The 22,489-nt window shown below is 38.7% G+C and overlaps 1 protein-coding gene across 1 annotated transcript in view; it reads right to left on the reverse strand.

The window, feature by feature from the left end:
- Nucleotides 1-263: 263 nt before the first annotated feature.
- FOCAD (focadhesin) overlaps nt 264-22,489 on the reverse strand; it is a 339,855-nt gene continuing 317,629 nt past the window's right edge. Inside the window, exons 35-43 of the mRNA XM_011988811.1 lie at nt 19,620-19,748; nt 17,702-17,817; nt 14,488-14,748; nt 13,710-13,799; nt 9,777-9,954; nt 7,806-7,903; nt 5,896-6,147; nt 2,943-3,018; nt 264-661 (exon numbers count right to left, since the gene is read on the reverse strand). Of these exons, the coding sequence (XP_011844201.1) occupies nt 588-661; nt 2,943-3,018; nt 5,896-6,147; nt 7,806-7,903; nt 9,777-9,954; nt 13,710-13,799; nt 14,488-14,748; nt 17,702-17,817; nt 19,620-19,748 (1,274 nt within the window). The 3' untranslated portion in view covers nt 264-587. The remainder of the gene's footprint in view (nt 662-2,942; nt 3,019-5,895; nt 6,148-7,805; nt 7,904-9,776; nt 9,955-13,709; nt 13,800-14,487; nt 14,749-17,701; nt 17,818-19,619; nt 19,749-22,489) is intronic.

The following is a 22,489-nucleotide window of genomic DNA, read 5'->3' on the forward strand; positions in this document are numbered from 1 at the left end:
TTCACTTGCATTCAAGAGAACAAAGCATAAGGAAATTATAGACACCATTAATGAATCTGATTTAGCTAATATTCAATGTTATACTTATTATTTAAATGTGTATAGCAGTTCCAAGAGAGTGTTTTATCAATAAGGAAATTTGTTTGACTCATTGAATCAATGAATATCCTCATGGAGATTCATGGAAAATAGATCATAATGCCATTGTCACCAAGTGGTGCCGGCACCTTCCCCCATGCCTTAAAACAAAAGTCACACGCACAAAATTGACAAGATTATTTTACTGGAATTTAGCAGGGAGAAGATAATCTATTCAAGTTTTCACAGAGAAAATCTCCACATTGAACTCTAGCCAAATAAAGAAAATCCAAGTTCCTGTTTCAGTCTCAACTGGCCCAGGTACTAAAGCAATGCACTCCTCTCTTAGGAGACATGTGTCAAGCTGTCAGTGATGTGGCCACCTTTTCATGACCTTGAACTCTCTGCATCATGTCTCAGCAATCCCAGGCATGAATTCTGAAAAACTTCTTCCACTTATATAGTTTTCCTCATCCAGCTGAGAATGCTGCTGGTTACTGTAAAACTGTTCACCAACCATATGCTCTGGTCCATACAGCTTTCTTCTTAAACTCTGGGAGAACTCTCAAGGACAGCAGGGTGGCTAAGGGGACAAAATATAGGTATAGCTGCATTTGAAAAGGTCATTTTGATCAAAAAAGGTGTCAGAACAGAATTTGTCTTTTTCTCACTTGGCTAATGTTCAAGGCTAGGGAGTCCCATCAAGATTTTGGCAGAATTTTAATGGCAAAAAACCATTTATAAATATTGGGGGTAAAGTTTATTTTTTATTTTTTAGTTATCCTGTAATCAGTTAATGGGAAATTTTGCAGAATTAAAATGAAAGCTGACTTCTGGGATGCTGGTGATGTTTTTTTTTTTTTTCTTGATGAGGGTGCTGATTACATGGCTGTGTTCCCTTTGTAAAAATCTACTTACAATTTGTGCTCTTTTCTACTTGAATATGGTATTTCCATTAAATATTTACTTAACGCTAAAAAACAACAATGAATAACCTGACCCTATAATAAAGTTAGGTTCATGTACTCAATGGAGCAAGTATGACCATACTAAAGTATATCTGAACATGTATCCCCAAGTCCAAACTATTTCTGATCTGTCACAGGTCCCTCAGGGATCAATTTAAAATAGGAAGTTCTGTGTACTTCCTTTAAGTAATTTTTTTATATATTTTATTTTAGAATATTAATACAAATGTATTGAGATTTTATTTGAAATATAATAATATGAAGGAATGTAGGTAAGCCAGAGTTACACAATTATTGTATGTGAATCTAATAAGCCTACTATATAATCAAGTGAATATGAGCTTCCTTGGCCCAAATGACTGCTTTCCTCATCTGTACGAGTTGTTACCTTTGTGACCTAAGAGAGTATATCTTTGGAGCAACCAACGTTATTATGGCCATTAAAAATGAGCACAAACTCCCAGGGGCAAACAGAGTAAGCCCTAGCAGCAAGTCTCTAGGGATGGATAATGTGAAAACATGTCAGACCATAGCCCTGATTTTCAGTGAAGTTCTGTGGTTTATCAGAATCATGTGGGAGCACTGTTGTAGCACACACATGCCTCCCACCACTATGAGGAGACAGGTTAGAATCAATGAATTCTTACTTGTTTGGCAAACAATAAACTATACCATAGTAATAGGTAAAATATGGATCATACTCTGACTCCAGGCTGACCAGATAAATTATTCCAGAATAGGCCAACAGGCAACTTTCTGAAGGTGAAAGTTTCAGTGTAGTATCTCACAGCATGTCAGAGACATCAGATCAGTGGCAGCCGCTGGTAGGCTCCAGACCCCCAGGTCACCAGACATGAAGGACAAGAACGAGCTATTGTATTCCATACAGCCAATGCCCAAATGACTTCTCAGATCTGAGTAAAATAATCTACATAAGTTTTACAGAAAGATCTTCCATGTTTGTGGATCCTACAATCATAGTTAACAAAGTCGATAGAGAAGTACAAAAGATACAGTAATCATCTAAATGCCGGAAAGTAAGAGAAGTGTCTAGTTTCCCTGGCAAGATACTGTGAAGCTCATTAAAAACACTACTTATAAAGCCAGTATAAGAACAGGGTTAAATGTTTGAAAAAGAATGTTAAAATTAAAAAGGCAGTATTTGAGTTATGTGTATTTTCAATTTTATATGATTATAAATATGTAAGACAACACAAAAGGGAGAAAAGACTTCTTATGGAAAATATAAAAATTGTCATTGGGCAATGGGACTCTGGATTTCTCTTTGCTGCTTTTTAGTTTTCTGAATTTTATGAATTTTAATTAAAATAATATTTAACTATTACAATAAAACATTTTAAAACAATTTAAATAAATGCTAAATTTAAAGGGACTGGCATTCTTTTTAAGTCTACTTTCTGGTTCAAAATGCCACACTAAACAGCTCCAGATTAGTCCATTCAGAAAGCAATATAGGTTGAGCATCCCTAATCTAAAAATCCAAAATCCTCCAAAATCTGAAACTTTTTGAGCCTCAATATGACAACACAAGCACTTGTGTTAAAATTCCACACATAAGTACTTAACACCAAGTACCTTGATTCATGTACAAAATTACTAAAAATATTACATAAAATTACCTTGCAGCCATGTATGTAAGGTATGTATGAAACATAAATAAACTTTGTGTTTAGACTTGGGTTCCATCCCCAAAGCTTCTCCTTATATACGTTCACATATACCCAAATCCAAAAACATCCAAAATCCAAAACACTTCTGGTCCCAAGCATTTTGGATAAGAGATACTCAACCTGCAACCACTAGAATGTCATTCTGCTCCGCAGACAACAATAATGGTTTTTCCCCTATGTTGAGCATAAAACATGGAAGTAATACCTTTCAAAAGATCCCTGGACTTTGCTGAGAGGGCTTCTTTAGGGCTTTCCATGATGCTGAATAGCCAGTCAATGAACTAGGGTAAAAATGAAGAATAGTCAAAGAAGAGAATCCTACCATTAGCAAAAGAACAGTTAGTCCCTTGGACCTACATAGATGAGGCAATTCTCCTGCCTCAGCCTCCCCAGTAGCTGGGATTACAGTTCTTAGGCAATACCTTCCCCAGCTGGAGCAGATGAGACAGGAACCAAGCATAAGATATGGTAAAGTTGGACACAGCTCCCATTTAGTTAAATGACCTGGCAAAGTCAAACCTACATCCCTGCTGAATACCTTGAGAGCTGATACAGGAATTTTTTTTTTTTTTTTTTTGAGATTGAGTCTTGCTCTGTTGTCAGGCTGGAGTGCAGTGGCACAATCTCGGCTCACTGCAACCTCTGCCTCCTAGGTTCAAGTGATTCTCCTGCCTCAGCCTCCCGAGCAGCTGGGACTACAGGCGCATGCCACCACACCCAGCTAATTTTTGTAGTTTTTTCTTAGTAGAGACAGGGTTTCACCATGTTGGCCAGGATGGTCTCAATCTCTTGACCTTGTGATCTGCCTGCCTTGGCCTCCCAAAGTGCTGTGATTACAGGTGTGAACCACCACGCCCAGTTGCTGATACAGGTTTTAAGAGGGCGGTAAACATAGGCCCAGAGGGCCTCCTGTGTGCCAGGAACATTATCTCTTATCACTCTGATGGGCCCAGAGAGATTAAAAACCTTTCCGAAGTCCACTCTCAATGTATAGCCGAGTTAAGATTTGAACCCAAGTACACTTGGCTTCAGAGCCCTATGCTCTTTCTTTGCATCATACTGCCTCCCACCTGGTTCTGTGTGCAGCTTGGTCTAGGCTCCTACGCTGGGCAGTAAATGGAAAACACATCAGATATAAGCCCCCGTTTCTGAAATAAAATATGTTTCTGTAGATGAGGACAGTTGTGCCCAAATGGATATGAAACAGAAAGTTGAAATGCAAGAGAAATGGCATAAAATAATTCACTGGGAAGAGCCAAGCATGTTAACCATGAATAAATCCTGCAAATGAGGTAGACACTCATAGTATTTATGAGTTTGATCTCTCAGGATGCAGCCAGAATTGTTTTTGAATTGGATACAGGGTACTTTTATCAATGACTGAATGCTGCCAATCTTGGTTCATTAGAAACACATATACTGGTGATAGGTAATAGGCATTTTAGTTTCACATATAGAAGCTAGGTTGAAGAAAGAGTAAAATAGGGAGAAAAAGAAAATATTCCTAATTCCCTGCTTTATTCAAATTTTTTCTCTTTGTTGATTTTCTTTTTCTCAGTTTTGTGCTATAATATCCTATTGGTAAGCAAAAAAATCAAGCACTACAAATGTATAATCAATGCAAGAGGTCTACATTGTAGTCCAAAGGAAACGTGGTATCCCAGTCCAGAAATAATTTAAGGGAAGACCACATTTAAATTTTTTTTTTTTGAGACAGAGTCTCCATCTGTCAGCCAGGCTGGACAGCAATGGAGGGATCTCGACTCACTGCAACCTCTGCCTCCCTCATTCAAGCGATTCTCCTGCCTCAGTCTCCTGTGTAGCTGGGATTACAGGCCACCACACTCATCTAATTTTTGTATTTTTAGTAGAGACAGGGTTTCACCATGTTGGCCAGGTTGGTCTCAAACTCCTGACCTCAGGTGATCGGCCTGCCTCAGCCTCCCAAACTGCTGGGATTCCAGGTGTGAGCCACTGTGCTCAGCCAAAATTTGATTTTAAATGGGACACAAAGCACAAAATTTGGGGCAGCAATACTAATGCTTATTAGGTTTAAGAAAAACAAGAGGCATTTTAGTTGAGACACTTGGTGGAGTTGTGCATAGCTAAACTGTGGGTCTACAGTTCAGAAATGCTTTTAAAGATTAATGTTCAGATTTCAAGAATAAGCAACAAAAAGTTAGTTTTAAGCTTTCAACTTCATAAAAAGCCAGTTTTGATTAAATGAGATTCAAAAAACAATCTTCCAACCAACTGTATTAAGGACAGGTCAGAAACATATAATGAGAAGTACAGTAATACAGTATTACCACATGCTTTGCAGAACAGCTAGTAGCCTGGGGAACCTCAATATTAAAAACCAAAAAATGTTTCCTTTTGGGTCATATGTTTTAACAACTCAAAGTAACACATGTTCACATACAAAGGCCCCAACATGACACAATGTCATCTTCCCCTTCACCCAACTCCTTCTCCTGCCCCACCCCTACTCCAGAAGAGGAACTAGACTGAACAGCAAACTAAACAATTTGGGTTTTCCTGAGGGCAAGGATGACACTATTAGACCTTTACAAAGCTCTGTTTGGCATCTAGCACAGACCAGGGCACATTGGGTACCTGGAGCATATCTGTGCAAGGGAATAAGCTACAGGGAACCTTAAAGATGCTACAAGAAGATGGATGCTCCCGACCCACATTTCCTGGCAGAAAACTTCCTGACCTACCCAGGCATTGTTGATCAACTCCCTCCCTTGCTCATCACTACCGTATCTTACTTATCACACCCTTTGCAATTCTGAATTTGCCTTCCTGTCTACCCTCACCTTGAGATTCTGAGCTCTGAGACATACTCACCCTTTCCTCTCCAGGATCAAGAAAACACGTGCCTTCAATAAATGAACGAAAGTATGGGCTTTTCCTCCACCTCACCCCCAGCTATAAGCAAGTTGCCACCTTACTGTTGTTTTTAATCAGCAGTTGTCCCGAGCCTGGGCTAGCCTCAAACTCTGAGACTCTGCATCTGGCTGAGATTTGGGACTGAGTAGGAAAGCCTGTGGTGTGATTCAAGATGTACTTAACTCCCACCTCAATTCTACAGTAGAAACTGCTGAAGAGACAATGGCTGCCTGCCCTGCTAAGCAGCTGGCTGCCAGCCTCACCTTCTGGGTCTGTTCCTTCCATGGCTCTTTCTGCAGCAGCAGAGCCATGCTATTGGGAAGCAGAGTGAGAACTTCCTGCAGAGTGACCCTGTGCATTGGACTCCTGCCAAGGAAGCTTGGTACTGGCCCAGCCGGGCCATTCTCCTGATGCCATGGCAACCAACTGGCACTGAGACCGAGGAGGAGAGGGGCAGCGTGGTCGGCCCATGCAACCACTGCGGTTGCAAATATCAGCAAGAAGAAGTCCAAAGCCTATGATGAAAATAGAAATGACGTTAGGTCACATGTTTTAACAATTCAAAGTAACACATGTTCACATACACAGCCCCCATCGTGAGGCAATGTCATCTTCCCCTTCACCCAACCAGTCCCTCCTGCCCTACCCCTACCCAGAAGAGGAACTGAACTGAACATTAAACTGAGTTTCCATGTTTAATGAAGAGATGTTTTTGGGCGTTAGAAGATTTTGAGGTACCTTTATGTGAAGGCAGAAGACCCAACAGTTTCATTATTATTGCTCTAACATTTCAGGAGAAACATCGTTTATTCAATTCCTAATCACATCAAGATCCAAACGTTCCTGTTTTAATGTTTTCAAAGAGCTTACAAAATGAAGAAATATTTATCGCTATGTAGGTAAAACTAATTTTTAAAAATATGTATACTCTGATTCTACTTTTGAGCAAGTCTTCATTTTTTTTAAGGCAAGTGTTTTAAGACATGGGGTCTCACTATGTTGCCCAGAGTGGTCTTGAACTCTTGAGCACAAGAAATCCTCCTGCTTCGGCCTCCCAAGTGGCTGGGACTATAGACATGTACCATTGTGCCCAGCTTCTTCAAGCATTTTAAAAACCTGTCCAGGATCTATCCATTTAGATTTCAGACTAATCTAGACAATTATAGAAATGGTGATTACAGAAGCCACCTCTGAGTAGTTCGATTACTGTGATTTAAACTACACTTCTTTCTGCTTATCTGTATTTTCTCAGTGTTTTAAGGTTTTTGTAAGAAAACAGAGAAAGTTAATAAAAATTTAGGAAATCAGAAGAAAGAGGACAGATCATGCAAGTTCAAAAAAAGTTTAAAAAGTACTTCCTAATCTCTTAAAATTCCTAAACTCACAAATTAAAATTCAACAAGACATACAACTCTTCAGAAAAACTGGGCAGAATTTCAAAAAACACCCCAGGTTATGCAAATTTGACTCACATAGTAAACAGAATACTCACGAAGCATGCCTACAGAAAAAAAATTCTACTATTACAAAATGCACAGCTGCCAGCTAAGACAACACAATGAAGGAAAGCAGGAAAGGGCTATCTTCATTTTATTTACTAATCCTTTATTTTTAAACTCACGCAAACCTAATACTAGTGGTTCTCACTTTTTTTGAGTCATAGGTAATTTTGCAGGTGTGATAAAAACTCCCCTCCATATGTGCACACATAAGATTATCTGCACACACTCCAGGAACCTATTCAAAGCAGGCATTTTTAGCCATATGCTGGGCCAGTGTGGAGGCCAGAGCCCTATATTCCCACATGCTTTATGGGATCAATCCCAGCTACATAGGAGCTTGGGTTCTCTCTCCCGAGTATCCTTTGTGTTCTGCCTGTCAAGAAACATATTTTGCTGAAAATATTTCTCAAAGGGCAGCCTTGGGTGTCTCCAAGAGCTTGGCAAGAATACTGATTTCCTTTTGGCATCAGAGAATCATTAAGTGTGTCTAAAATAAAAGGAAAGAGGGAAAGAAAAGCTGCAAACAGCAACGTGTTCCTCTTTTGGGAGCATATATTTTAGGTATATTTTATATTATTAAAAGTAATGGCAAAAACCGCAATTACTTTTGCACCAACCTAATATAAGTTCTATATTTTAAGGAAGCTATAAACTACTCCTCTAGATTTTACCTCATCAAGAGCCATATTCTGAAAGGATGTTGACTGGTAAGCAACATTTCTAATATAACCCATCAGTTCCAAGAGCCACTCCATTCTCTTCAAAACGCCTGAAATGAAAAGGGTATTTTCTTACTAGACCATGGTTTTCCTTTGAAATGTAAAACAGATCAGTAACAACCATCATAACCAAAGCAGAACACCGGGTGAGGACTCCATTACCCAGTTTCATGTTCCCTTGCAATACCCGAGACTTGTGACTGCCTGTGAGAGAGTTCTTTGACATTATTCACATCAGATAACGGTATTTTGGTCTTTGATTTTTCAAAAGCCAATTTATTCTTTAAATCTCCCTGACCACTAGTGATAAAATGCATTTGTTGGAGTTTCTCTCTCCACATTAAATACACTAGGAGAAATCTGGCATGCCAACTAACTAGCAATGTTGAATTGTTGACGATTAGTTGTTTTTACAGTTCTCCTTTGCATAAGTGTTCCCAATTTATGCCAACTCACAGAGGAAACCTAATCCAAAGACACGTAAAGAAAAGCAAAATACAGCCATTATATTTCCATTAGCAGAAATATTGACTTTTTTCCCTTTTCATTTTTTTTTTTTTTTTTAAAAACAGGATTCCTAGCACAGTAAAGACTACTACGGACGGGTTTCAAAAACAGGAACTACATTTGAGAGCCGGCTGGTTCTGGTTAGAACCAAAGGCAACATCAAACTTATTTCAGTTTATTGCATGTAACTTCATGCTTCATTTGAAACCCCTACTAGATTTCTTCCTGATACATACACTTTTGGCTTAGAGTAAAAAAGTCCAGTTTCTCATCATAGGTTCATTTTTCAGTGGAAAGGCACTAATGCAGACATAAAAACTGTTTCAGACTGCCACAGAGGATGATGAATCAAAATTTCTCTTTTTTTTTTTTTTTCAAGATGGAGTCTCGCTCCGTCACCCAGGCTGGAGTACAGTGGTGGCATCTTGACTCACTGCCACCTCTGCCTCCTGGGTTCAAGCAATTCTCCTGCCTCAGCCTCCTGAGTGGCTGGGACTACATGTGCACGCCACCACACCCGGATAATTTTTGTTGTTTTAGTAGAGACAGGGTTTTACCATGTGGGCCAGGCTGGTCTTAAACTCCTGACCTCAGGTGATCCGCCTGCCTTGGCCTCCTGAAGTGCTGATATTACAGGCGATACAGTCTTGCAGAGTATTACAATCATGCTTGTCAGTTTTTCTTCAAAATCATAATACAAGAGATGGATGGGGAAAACCAGGCACATAAGCATAAGCAATTTGTCCAGAGTCACACAAGCGTCCCAGCCACATCTACCCCTCAGGAGCCTGGTGCCATTCAGAACTTGAATGTAGTCTCCAGAAATTGTAAGCATATGACCAACAAGCTGGATAGAGCAATGGGGGAGCTCTCTTATTCAGTAATTGTTAAAGCATAACGTAGAAAATGGTCTAAAAATTGCATCATGTGATTCATTAGCAGAGTTTCAAGCTTGCTACTGTGGGTAGGGTGGCAGGATTTGATTATTCTTACCCCAGAGAAGTTCTTCTGTAAAATAACTAGCTAATTTTTTTTGTTTGTTTTCTCTTGTTTGGTAAATGACTACCCAAAAGCCATTTTCATGAAACCATCAGGCAGAATCAATTGACATCTTGTGTGTTTGGGAAACTGAAGTTAAACAGGCAGAAGCAGCTAATTTGTTTGTATCTTTGAGGGTCTACAGAGCCAAATACAATACAAAATCCCTCGAAAGAATCCATCCTTATTTCTAAAAAGTGGATGTTGTGAGCTGTAACTGCTCATTTCTATCCAAGTAACTCCTCATTTGGCACCAGAAGGCCTAACCTGTGTCAATAAGCGCTAAACTAATTTTTAAGTTGAGAACACAAGCGCAACTTAAAAGAACAGCAGGCAGATCTATTCCTGTTTCTGATATTCACCCCAGGGTGTCCTCACCCGTGTTGGCATGGCTCACAATCCGTGCCTGGTATAAGCTGTGCAGAATCATCCAGGCCAGCACCTCTTTCTCACGGTGCTGCACAGCAACACTCAGCATATCGGTCAGGTTCATCAGGGGGAATCGTCCTTGAGAGACTAAGTACAGTTTGACAAAGGCAGCCTTTTCTATGTTGCTCTATAAAAAAAAAAAAAAATTGTTTAGTTACTATTAACTGAAGTAGCTACAGAATTTCATGGCATGGGCAAAACAGAAAAGGTGAGTTGGATGTCATTATTCTGTTCATTTCCTACAGCACATGACCCATCTGCCTGTGTGCTAAATTAACATGAACATACAATAGAGGGTTGTAATGCCATCTCCTGGCTCCTTCATTAAAACCATAAATCCGTTCAGGAGTTAGTCCATGATGATATTTAGTAAACATACACAAATAATAATAAAATGATGACTAAAAAATACAGTACTTACCGTGTGCCATGCATCACTCCAAGCATTTAACATGTGTTAATTCAGTGGTTTTCAAAGTATGGTACACAGAACTTCTGTGGAACCCCACGGTGCGTAAGAGGTTCCGTGAGGTCAAAACTATTTTTATGTTAGCACCAAAGTGTACTAGTATTCATTGTATATTGTACTGACATTTTTTTTTCACAAGCCAATTTCACTTAAAATATCCTTGTAAACAAAAATAATTATTAGTTCCATTAAACATTGGCCCTTGAATAAATATTTTTAAAAATATTCTGTGGGACAAACTGAGAAATACTTATAAGGGAATTGTGCTGCATACCCAAGTATGATGGTGGTCTCAAGCCAAGGAAGAACACTTGTAAGATTAGGCTGTGAAATAGCCACTTTTTTCACAGAACACCATTTACTTGAAAGAATAATTGATGGAAAAACTATTATTCAACCTGGGTATTTGACAGATTATTTTCTTGAAACTGAAGGATGTGAACCTGTCACTTCAAGAAAAATACCTGATAGTATCTGAACTTTCAAGAGAAAATTAGATTTTTGGAAAATTTGTTTCTGCTTCTATGAGCCTGGCAGCTTCCCAATATGTAAAAAGCTTTTCTGATGAGACTGGTAGTGATATTAACAGTATGATTATTTTATATTGTCAACATTTGGAAGATCTTCAAAGCTCAGTGATTCAATATTTTCCAAATGACTAATGTATGCTATTACAAAACCCTGCATGGGTAAAAGACCCAAAGTACAAAACAGACCAGTGGAATTTAATGTAACAAAGTATATAAGTTTCATTGATATGGTTTCAGAGTTTACACTGCAACTAACCTTTAAGGAAGTACAAGTTGCTGGCCGGGCAAGATGGCTCAGACCTGTAATTATAGCGCTTTGGGAGGCCAGGGTGGGAGGATCACCTTGAGGTCAGGAGGTCGAGACCAGTCTGGCCAACATGGTAAAATCCCGTCTCTACTAAAATATAAAAATTAGTCAGGCATGGTGGTGGACGCCTGTAATCCCAGCTACTCTGGAGGCTGAGGCAGGAAAATCACTTGAACCCGGAAGACGAAGGTTGCAGTGAGTTGAGATCGTGCCACTGCATTCAAGCCAGACTGATAAAGTGAGACTCGGTCTAAAAAAAATTTTTAACAAAAAGGAACTACAAGTTGTTGAATTTTTTGGTGAAATGTAAAAGAAGTATATCCGTTAATTATGTGAAAAGACTATTAGCACACATTTCCCCTTTCCTCCTGCGTATCTGTATGAGGCTGGAATTTCTTCACATACTTCACCAAAACAACCTCACAACAGATGGAATGAAGAAGCTGCCATGAGAATCCAGCTGTCTTCTATTAAGCCAGACATTAAGGAGATTTGCAAAAATGTAAAACAATGCCACTTTTCTCACTAAATTTTTATGCTTTAAATGTTTTTATTAATCATGTTAATATATAATGGTTTTCTTATTATTGCTTTTAAGTAAATATTTAGAAGTTTTCCTAGTCTTTAATTTCTAATAAGGTAAATATCAACAGATATGACCCTTATAATTAAAAGCTCTTTGGAATCCTCAATAATTTTTAAGAAGCTAAAGTGTTCCTGAGACTAAAACATTTGAGAACTGCTGTATTTACTAATTCTCACACCAATTCTCTGCAGTAGATCACTATTATCATCCCACCTTTACAGATGGGCAAACTGAAGCACAGTGGTTAAGCAACTTGCTTAAATTAAGGTCACATAGCTACAGGTGGCAGAGTAAGAAACAGAACTGCGGGAGTCTGTGTTCTCTACCACTATCTTATTCTTACCTCTATTCTTTTCAGAAACAAACTCTGACCTTGCTGAAGTAGACTACCTCTTTAGGGGACATCAGAACACTACTTAGTATGTTCCAGTGACAATGTTCTGAATGGTATTTTAGGTAGAAACTCAAGCGAGTAACAGCAACTTTCAGCTCTAGGTACTAAGAAGTAAATGACATACTTTATTTCCAATTACATTACATGCATGTAATAATAGGATATAATTTGTTACATATATGTAGTAATTATGATAATAAATACTGAGTCCTTATCTTGAGCCAAGCAGTACTCCAAATACTCAACATGGACTAACTCACTGAACTCTCAAAACAGATCTAAGTCGTAGGTGTTATTATCTGCCTTTTATAGATAAGGGAACTGAGGCACAGAGCTTATGAAGCTTAACCAAGATCGCATTGCTAGTAAATTGCAGAACTGGATTTCAAACTGTAGCAATGAGGCTCCAGAGTCCATCCTCTTAACTATTTCCTTATGTTGCTTCTCCTTGCTTAAAACAAACTTCCAAAATGTTGATATTCCAAATATATATATATTTTTTTTGAGACGGAGTTTCGTTCTGTCTCCAGGCTGGAGTGCAGTGGTGGGATCTCGGTTCACTGCAACCTCCACCTCCCGGGTTCAAACGATTCTCCTGCCTCAGCCTCCCCAGTAGCTGGGACTACAGGTGTGCGCCACTATGCCCAGCTAATTTTTGTACCTTTAGTAGAGACGGGGTTTCAGCATGTTGGCCAGAATGGTCCCACCCACCTCAGCCTCCCAAAGTGCTGGGATTACAGGCATGAGCCACCGCACCCGGCCCCAAATATTCTTTAACAGTGGTTTTCAAACCTTAGTTTACACCAGAATCACTGGAGAGACAATTAAAACATAGACTCCTGGGCTCCATCTCCAGAGTTTCTGATTCAGTAGGTCTAGCAGGGGGCTCAAGAACTCACATTTCTAATCGTTTCCAAGGCGATGCTGATGCTACTCATGCAAAGACCACATTCGGAGAACCAATGCAATATGACATAGATATTCAAGGATATGATTGAATAGGCAAACCTGCCATAAAGTAAAGTAAATGACACGAAGTCCACCAGCTGTAAGGGAGCTCACAGTTCTCTACACCATTGGTATTAGCTGGTATGCAAAAATGCCATTCAAATGCAAGTGTGTCATTTGGGATGTACTTGTACTAAGAAATGATTCATTATTGATCTGCAACTCAAATTTAACAAAGTATCTTGTATTTTGTTTGCTAAATCTGGCAACTTTACAGACATGCTACTTTTTGCTCATTCATCATTTGACTTGGGCATGGGTGTGGGAGATAAATTATCCTGTGTCAGGGCTAATAGTGCTTGCTTTTCAATCAACTACCTTCTTCACGCCAAAGGACAGGATCAGGTGAAGGACAAAGTGGGAGAAATTGGGTTAAAAAGTTATTCATCCATACAACATTTGTTAAGCACCAACCATATCAGTAGGCTGAACAAGAGGTTCAACAATATAAATGAAATCGTTTCCTAAAATTAACCAATAACAAAAATGAAGCACAACTTGCTTTAGCCAAAAGGACACTGAAATCAATTCTTCAATTGTAATTTCTGCCTCAATAATGAAAAAAGGTATAGAAAGATATGTTATTACCTTAGTAACCTGGGCGATCCGATTGGCATCATCATCTGTCATTTCTAAGAGGCATTTTGCTATGCTGATATACAGCTCTAGATCCTTTCTCTGATAAAGGAAAATGCCAAACATGTCAACAAACAGTGTAAAATAACAGGTCAAAATGTTCTGACAAATTATTAGATTTTCTTATCCCCATGAACAGCAGCTGATGAGATTTTAATTTTAACCAAACCAAAACATTTGGCCAATTTTTGTCATTTTGAAGACATATTTCCTGATACTTTGTGGGGGTTTTTGTGTGTGTGTGTGTGTTTTTTTTCTTTTTGGCTATACCTTTTTCTCCTTATCAAAATCCCTTTATCCCAAATAAATTTCTAACCTCTTTGTAAAATTACAATTCAGAGGTCTTTTGGAGAACGGGAAGGGCTGATGCTAAATCGTTTTATATAAACAGTATATGGGAAACGATGCCCAAGGATTCTCCAGGTGTAAAGTGTAAGGACTTCTGAGCTTTCTGGTCTTCTACAAGAGGCATTTGATAAAAACACCTAATAGCAAATTTCCTGGTGCAGCACTAGTTAAACTGCTTCTAAGCTTGCTCAAAACTTTGGTTCTAAAAATTCAACCTCAATTTAGATCTTGGAAACAAACACACTCCTAGTAAAGAATGTGGTTATTTCTTGCTAGCCTTCCCACCCACATTCTTAAAACATACACCTCCCCACTTTGCCAAAAAGTCTTTAAAATATCCCAAACATAAATTGTCAGGAATGTAAATATTTTTGTTACTCACCCGAATCTTATTTGGCAGGAGGTCAAAAATTTTCCCAGTAGCTTCAGAGAGCAGACTCCAGAGGTGGTGGGCAGGGCTGGGCAGTTTCATGGCCTGGCTCAGACCCTGTAAGGCACTAGGGCATAGCTCAGGATTTCCAAGTGGGGAAGCTGCTTTAAAAACTGCCACCATTAAATTTTCAACAAAACCCAGGATCTGTTCATCAGAGATGTGTTTTATCCACAGAGGTACAGATATCAGGAGATATCTTTTGGTATTCAGCTGGAAGTAAAACAGAAGAGGTTGAAAGTAAATAGGCAAGTCTGGTTTTGAAATGTTCAAAACCTGTAGGTCATCACTGTGTTTGAGGGTAGACTGAGAGATAAAAGGTTCAGGTTACTTCCTCCCCTCTTCATTTTCCCACAGCTTCATGGTCCAGTGGGCCACCAATGCATGTAATTTTGGCTGCTGCAGTTACTTCTGATCCAGGGTGAATCATGTGTTTATATGGATCTGCCAACCCATCTGTGAACTACTCAGCTTAAACCTTGGATGTTTTCAGTGATGGGAATAAAATGCTACTTCTGAAAGTACATGACAGTTACTTTTCAGTTTTAAAAGGTCACATTCTCTGGCAAGAAAAGCTCTAGAAGATGAAAGGCTCATCTGCTGAAAATCAACTAAACAGAGCATCTGATACTATTAATTTCTTCTTCTGAGAAAAATAAGGAAGTAATAAGGAGAAGTGACATGCTGGGACCATTTATGACCAAAGTAAAACCACCAGCTGAGCAAGTAGAACTGCCCAGGCACCTTAGAGTTCACGAGAGCCAAGAAAGGGCATGTCAGCAACAGCTCTGTTATGCGACAGACTTTAACCAAGTGGGCTTCGAAAATTCTTAGGAATATAAGCATGCTACTAAAGGGGCAGCAAGTCTAAAATAAGTGATCTAAACATAAAATCTGGCAAAATAAGCGATCTAAAAAGTAAAATCTGGCAAAAACTTTTTTTGTGTGCTATTTTTTTTCAAGGTAACACACAAAAGTAGGGGAGGGACAGAAGAACAATGTTTTCTGCAAATTTCTAAAAAGATCGGTGTAGTTGCATGAGTTTTCTCAAGACCTCATTCTAAACAATATGCCATCTCAGATCATTTTATATTTAAGAAAATGAATTCACAAACTTAATTGTTAATTAACCAAGATAACAATAAAGGCAAATAATCAAAGACAAATGCACAGAGTAGCACAGATCTAAAAGATAAAGGGTAAGTAAAATTTAGGAAAATTTTGGAGGCCAACCCAACAGGCTGGAAATGGGTCTGATTCAAAAGGAAGAAAGAGTGAATAGAACAGGGCTTTGAAGTCAGATAGATACAGCTCTCTCATTTATTAGCTAGGCAAACTTTGCTTTGACCTCCATTTGCCTCAGTTTATAAGTCTGTTAAAATGGAAATAATAAAATGTATCTCTCAGACATGAAACCAGACATACAAAAATTCATATCATATAAAATTCCATTCTAAAGCATTTCTAAAATTGATATGAAATGTATATATAATTTATATAAAATTATAAGAATAAAGGTTGTTTCAGAAAGGCAATGCTACAGATAGAAAGCAGATTGGTGGTGGCTTGGGTCTGAAGCTGGGAGTCGGGATTGACTACAAACAAGCACAATGGAACTTGTCAGGTGATGGAAATATTCTTGGTGACGATTGAAAAACCTATAAAGGTACTCAAATTCATCACATTTTATACTTTAAAACAGCCATATTTTAGGCTATATAAATTATAACTCAACAAAGCTATTTTAAAATTATTCTGTCAGGCTGTAGAGAAATTAGGTCTGATTTCTGTAATTACTGAGTGCTTGCAGGTACCAGGTACACCGCAAGGGCTCAGTAAGTGGCAGGCAGCTGGGAGCCACTTGGAGCAGACAGGTGGAGTGAAGTTAATAGCTGACAGAAAGATGCAGACCTTGATAGCATCCACCTTCAATTAAAGACAGTGAGGAGGAGTAGGAAAGGTTTAAAAAAACAAAAACAGGCCTAGCGTGGTGGCTCACACCTGTAATCCCAGCACTTTGGGAGGCTGAGGTGGGCAGATCACTTGAGGTCAGTTCGAGACCAGACTTGCCAAATTGTTGAAACCCCGTCTCTACTAAAAATACAAAAATTAGATGGGCGTGGTGGCACACACCTATAGTGTCAGCTACTTGGGAGGCTGAGGCACAAAAATCACTTGAACCCAGGAGGCAGAGCCTGCAGTGATCAGAGATTGTGCCACTGCATTCCAGCCTGGGCCATGGAGCAAGAAACTGTCTCAAAAACAACAACAACAACAAAAACAGAAACAGTGCTGAACAGGGACAAAGGCCAAGAGACTGAGGAAATGATAAGAGGGCTTTGCACTATTCTCAAACAATTAAAGCCTCCTAGGACAGAAGAACAGGCCAGATTACGGAGACAATTAAAAGATGACAGCATTTAACTTATATCAACTGGTAAACCTCTAAAGAATCATGGAATATGCTTTTCTGTTCTAGTTTGAAACCTAATCAAAATTATACATCTTTACTAACTTCACATCTTAAAATCTCTTGCCCTATTATTCCTATCTGTCCTTGGTCTATATGTGAAAGGTGCTAGCCCCTCTATCACAAACAGCAGACTGGGTCATTTCTTTCTCAACGCTTTGCTCAAGCTAAACAGCCTAGTAGAGATCTTTTATTCTCTCCACCTACACTCTCCCACCTACATCCCCTGGTCCCCTTGATGCGATACCTAACCGAATCATGGCTCGGTTAGTTTAATTGCTGCCTCCTCTGGGAAAAGGGAAGGATAATACATGGATGAGTCGAGTACATATGGATTTCCTTTCTCTTAATATGTACTGAAATAATTACATATACTATATAATCAAATAAACATAAGTACAAATAATTCCACAACTTTCTAGCTATATGATCTTGAGAAATGAACTTTAATACCTCTGATCATCATTTTCCACTTTTTGTAATAAATGGTAGCTAAAGCATGAATAGTAATGGCTATGGCAGGGTTCTGAACTATATAATTTTCCAGTATGTAGGCCAGCTACTATCAAACCCTCAATTTTTGTTAAGATCTCATCTGTCTCCTCTTGACTTTGAGAACACACACCCAAATGAACGTTAATCTCCTCCTAAAGAATGATATCTTCCTGTTGGCCAAGACCCTTAGTTACTACATACACTCAGACTGTGGATCAGTGGTGGCGTCACCCACAAGCCCAATAGTGCAGCTGCATTCTGGGATGACTGTGCCTGGGTCACCATAATTTCAAGGCACAGTTGCTGAATCTCTTCACCTGAAAGGCAAGAAAGGAAAAGAATCTGAATAGATAGTTACTTTCCTGACTCATTTTCAGGCTTTAATATCTCAAATCAAAGCATCTGCTTATGTGACTTCTGCAGGTAACAGAACTTCAGTAAACCAGAAGAGATATTTCAAGAGACTTGTTAATTATGAGGCAAAATAACGTATCCAAAGGCATCACAGTCCCAAGTCTTGGAACTAGCAAGAGCCTTGAACTAGATAGGGGAATTTCTCTTACGATATCCAGAGGAACCTACACACTCAAACACTATCTAAAATATGAGAATATTCTAGCTAGTAATCTCTTGATCTCTGTTTTTCCCTTCTCTCCATCTCATATGCAGACCATGAAGAAATATATCAAGGTAAGGAATGGCTTAAAGATACAGTCACATTCTCTAGTCATCGAGCCTTTCTAGTAGTAAGATTCCAGTCAGCACCTTATTTTCCTTCCTTTTTCTAAGGACTTAACTGAAACACAAACATTTCAATATAGCACACAAAAGAAGGAGAGGGACAGAGGAACACATTTTTCAAATGAAATCTCTGGAAACCCAGTATGGTGACATTATATCTTACATAGAGATTAGGTTTATATGAAAGCATTTAAGTGAAAAATTGTATATAGTCAAAATTATCTTTATCTCTGAAACTGCACATAAATTACAGTATACAAGTTGTTTTATATATCATATGTTTTGCATATCATATGCACTCTACTATAAATGATAGAGCACTCATGGCAGGCACACACACAAACACACATAATTTTACAACACTGTTTAAATTGCTCTTCATCCCCTCATTCTTATTTTATTTTTATTTTTCGAGTTAGGGTGGGGAAAAAGTACATTAAATTATATTTGCATGTGTAACTCTATTCTGTATAAAATAGGTTGCTGTGGATGAACTCAAGGTGTTGAGGTGTGCACTCTGTTTGCTTCTCACCACAAAATAACTGTAGTAAGCAGAATAATGGTACCCAATAATGCCCATATCCTGATACCTGGAACCTGTGAATACACTACCTTATATGGCAAAGAAACTTTGCAGATGTGATTAAGGTTAAGTATCTTGAGATGGAGAGATTATCCTGGATTATTTAAGTGAGCCTATTAATCACATGAGTCCTTAAAGGAGGAAAACCTTTCCTGGCTACACAGAACCAGAAAGATGATGGTGTGAGAAGACCTTAGCCCTCCATTGCTTGCCTTGAAAATGGGGAAAGGGGGCCACAAGTCAAAAATGTGGGCAGCTTCTAGAAGCTAGAAAAGAAAATGAATCCTCCCCTAGAACCTCTAGAAAGAAATTCTAATCTGCTGATACCTTGATCTTAGTCTGGTGAGAAACATGTTGGACTTCTGGCCTATAGACTTGTAAAGAGAATAAATTTGTATTGTTTCAAGCCACTGTGGTAATTTGTTACAGCAGCAACAGAAAATTAATACAGCATCCCACATGGTACTTCTCGAAACCTATGGCTCTGGAAATGTAGTTTGATAACCACAAGGCCAAGCTTAATGGAACCTGTACCACATTCCCAGTGGTGTGCAAACCTCAGTCAAGCATTGATTTTGGCAGGTGTATCTGGCCTGTGTCTTTAGACCTCTTCTTCCTCACCCTCAGGGGCTCAATGACTGAGTGAAAGTAAACCAACCATCCCATCCAACATGACAAACTTCAAGATCTGAAAAGTCTATCCAGTCACTACACATTGTGACACAGAATCTGTTTTTCCATTCAGGTCAAATACTAAAATCAAAGTCTGAAGACTTAAAAACACATGATATTTACCAAAATTTAGCCTCATAAGTGGAGAGAGAAGTGCAGCCCAGTTCACAGGAGGATATTGGTAGCTTTCTCCAACAGTTGCTATGGGTTTCATCACTAATTTAAGAAGAGAAGGAGGAACAGATTCAGGACCTATAACAGAAAGGGAAAAATAACAGTAAAACACCTGCATACCATCATGGAAGTGGAAAATGCCAACAATTCCCTCCTTCCTTCTAGCATCAAAGGATCTGATATTACATCTTCAATGGTGATCAACCCTTCAATTCTGTGCTCTTAATTTCAACTCCATTTGCCAGAAAATCTTGCTCCCTCTGTTCTTCTCTTTTTAAAAAAATTTTCTAAATTTTTCATTGATATATAATAACTGTATATATTTATGGGGTATAGAGTGATATTTTCATACGTATGTGCAATGAATAAATCAGGATAAATAGTATATCCATCACCTCCAATATTTATCATTTCTTTATGTTGAAACATTCAACATCCTCTTTTCCAGCTCTTTGGAAATAACAATTATTGTTAACTACAGTCACCCTACAGCACTTTAGAACACCAGAACTTATTCCCTGTATATGAACTTATTCCTCATTTTGTTTCCTTTAACCAGTCTCTCATTATTGCCCCATCCTCCTTCTCTCCCTAACCTCTAGTAACCACTATTCTATACTCTCTACCTCTATATAAGATCAACTTTCTTTGCCATCGCGTATGAGATCAACTTTTTTAGCTTCCACATATGTGATATTTATCTTTTTGTGGCTGGTTTGTTTCACTTAACGTGAGTTCTCCAGGTGGCCATAAATGACACGATTTCATTCTTTTACTTGTCTACAGTCTTTCCTTTTTGACTGGATAAAAATTTTCCACATTGCTACTTAGCTGTCCTCTGCACACTCTCATCTTTTTATCTAGTTCTCAAAATTAAGTAACTTCTTTTACATTATTACCTCATTGCTCACTAACACCTCAATCTACTTCCAGCAGAGATAATAAGGATTGCTCACTCAGGTACATTCCCTTCTATGGACTATGGATTACCTAGTCTATGTAGTCCTAGACTGCATTCTGTAACATGGGAGTCTCTAGTTTTTCTGCTTCCCAGCCTGTGCCATGGTGACTGTTCTAGAAGTGAGCATCTAAGGGCTGTGTAATAGCTAGTCCATCAGTTAACCAGCTGCCTACGACATAGTACCATTACTTTAATATCACATTCCTTTTTAAGGTAGTGTGTATAGGGTAATTAGAAATTGAAAAACAGATAGTGGAGCATTTCTGAGTGGAAACACATAGTGTAATTAGGAATGGAATAGCCATTAAGGGCCATGTAAACGTGAAGCTATGAGGAGGTCAGAAATAGTATAACACATCAAAATGTAGAAGACCAAGGAGGAGCAAAAGCAGCAGGATCAACATTGGCAGCAGAAAGGAAATTAGCACCAGCAGAAAGAGAAGCAGAATCAACAAAGGAAAAGCAGAGGTAGGAAAAGGAAAAGCAGAGGCAGGATCATCAAAAAAGCACCTGAATCAGAAGATGATGAAAAGGGGGGAATCAGAGTTGAAGTAGAGTCAACAAAGGAAAAACAGCTTCAGAAAGGAGAAGCATAGGAAGAAGGAGAAGCAGAGGCAAAATCATCAGAAAAAGTAGCAGAATCAGTAGATGCTGAAAGATGGGAGAAGCAGATGTGGAGCCAGAGTTAGCAAAAGGGAAAACAGCAGCAGAAAAGAGAAGCACAGGAAAAAGGAGAAGCAGAGACCATGAACAGATGCTGAAAGAAGGGGGAAGCAGGGCAGAGTCAGCAAAAGCAAAAACAGAAGCAGAAATGAGAGGCATAGGAAAAAGGAGAAGCAGAGGCCAAAATAACAGATGCTAAAAGCGGGGAAGCAAGAGTCAGCAGAAAAAAAAAAAAAAAAAAAAAGCTGCAGAAAGGAGAAACATGGGAAAAAGAAGAAGCAGAGCCCACATCAGCAGATGCTGAAAGAAGAGGGAAGCAGAACAGGGCAAAGTCAGCAGAAGGTAAAATAGCTGCAGAAAGGAGAAGCACAGGAACAAGGAGAATCGGAGGCCACATTAGCAGATGCTGAAAGAAGAGGGTATCAGAACAGGGCAAAGTCAGGAGAAGGTAAAATAGCTGCAGGAAGGAGAAACACAGGAACAAGGAGAAGCAGAGGTAAAATCAGCACATGGAAAAGTTGGAAGAATAGGGTAGAGTCAACAGAAGGAAAAAACACCTGCAAAAAGGAGAAACATAGGATAAAGGAGAAGCTATGTGGAATCAGCAGAAAAAGCAACAGAATTATCAGAAGTTGAAAAAGAGAAACCGAAGCAAAATGAATAGATACTCAAAAAGCAGGCAGAGAAAGAAAAATGAAAAACAGCAGAAAGAAGTATAGGAGAAAAGAGAAGCACATGCTGAATTAGCAGGAAAAGCAGAGTAACCAGAAACTGAAAAAGACAGGGTAGAGGGAGAATCAACAAAAGGAAAAAAGAACAGCTAAAAAAGGAGTAGCATAAAAAAAAGAGAAGCATATAAAAATGGGCAAAGAACTTAGACATTTTCCCAAAGATGATATACAAATGTCCAACAAGCATATGAAGACAATCAATATCACTAATCAGAAGGCAAAAAAACCAAACCAAATCGAAACCACAGTGAGATATCAGCCCATACCTATTAGAATGGCTATAAAAACAATAGCAACAAAAACACCAGAAAATAAAAAGTGTTGGCAAGGATATGGAGATATCTGAACCCTTATGTACACTTGGTAGGATTATAAAATGGTGTGACCACTATATAAAACATTATGGCAGTTCCTTAAAAAATTACACATTATTTTATATAAATATAAAATTATAACTATAACTA

The sequence above is a fragment of the Mandrillus leucophaeus genome, unplaced genomic scaffold (assembly GCF_000951045.1).
Source record: "Mandrillus leucophaeus isolate KB7577 unplaced genomic scaffold, Mleu.le_1.0 Scaffold1090, whole genome shotgun sequence".
Lineage (NCBI taxonomy): Eukaryota > Metazoa > Chordata > Mammalia > Primates > Cercopithecidae > Mandrillus > Mandrillus leucophaeus.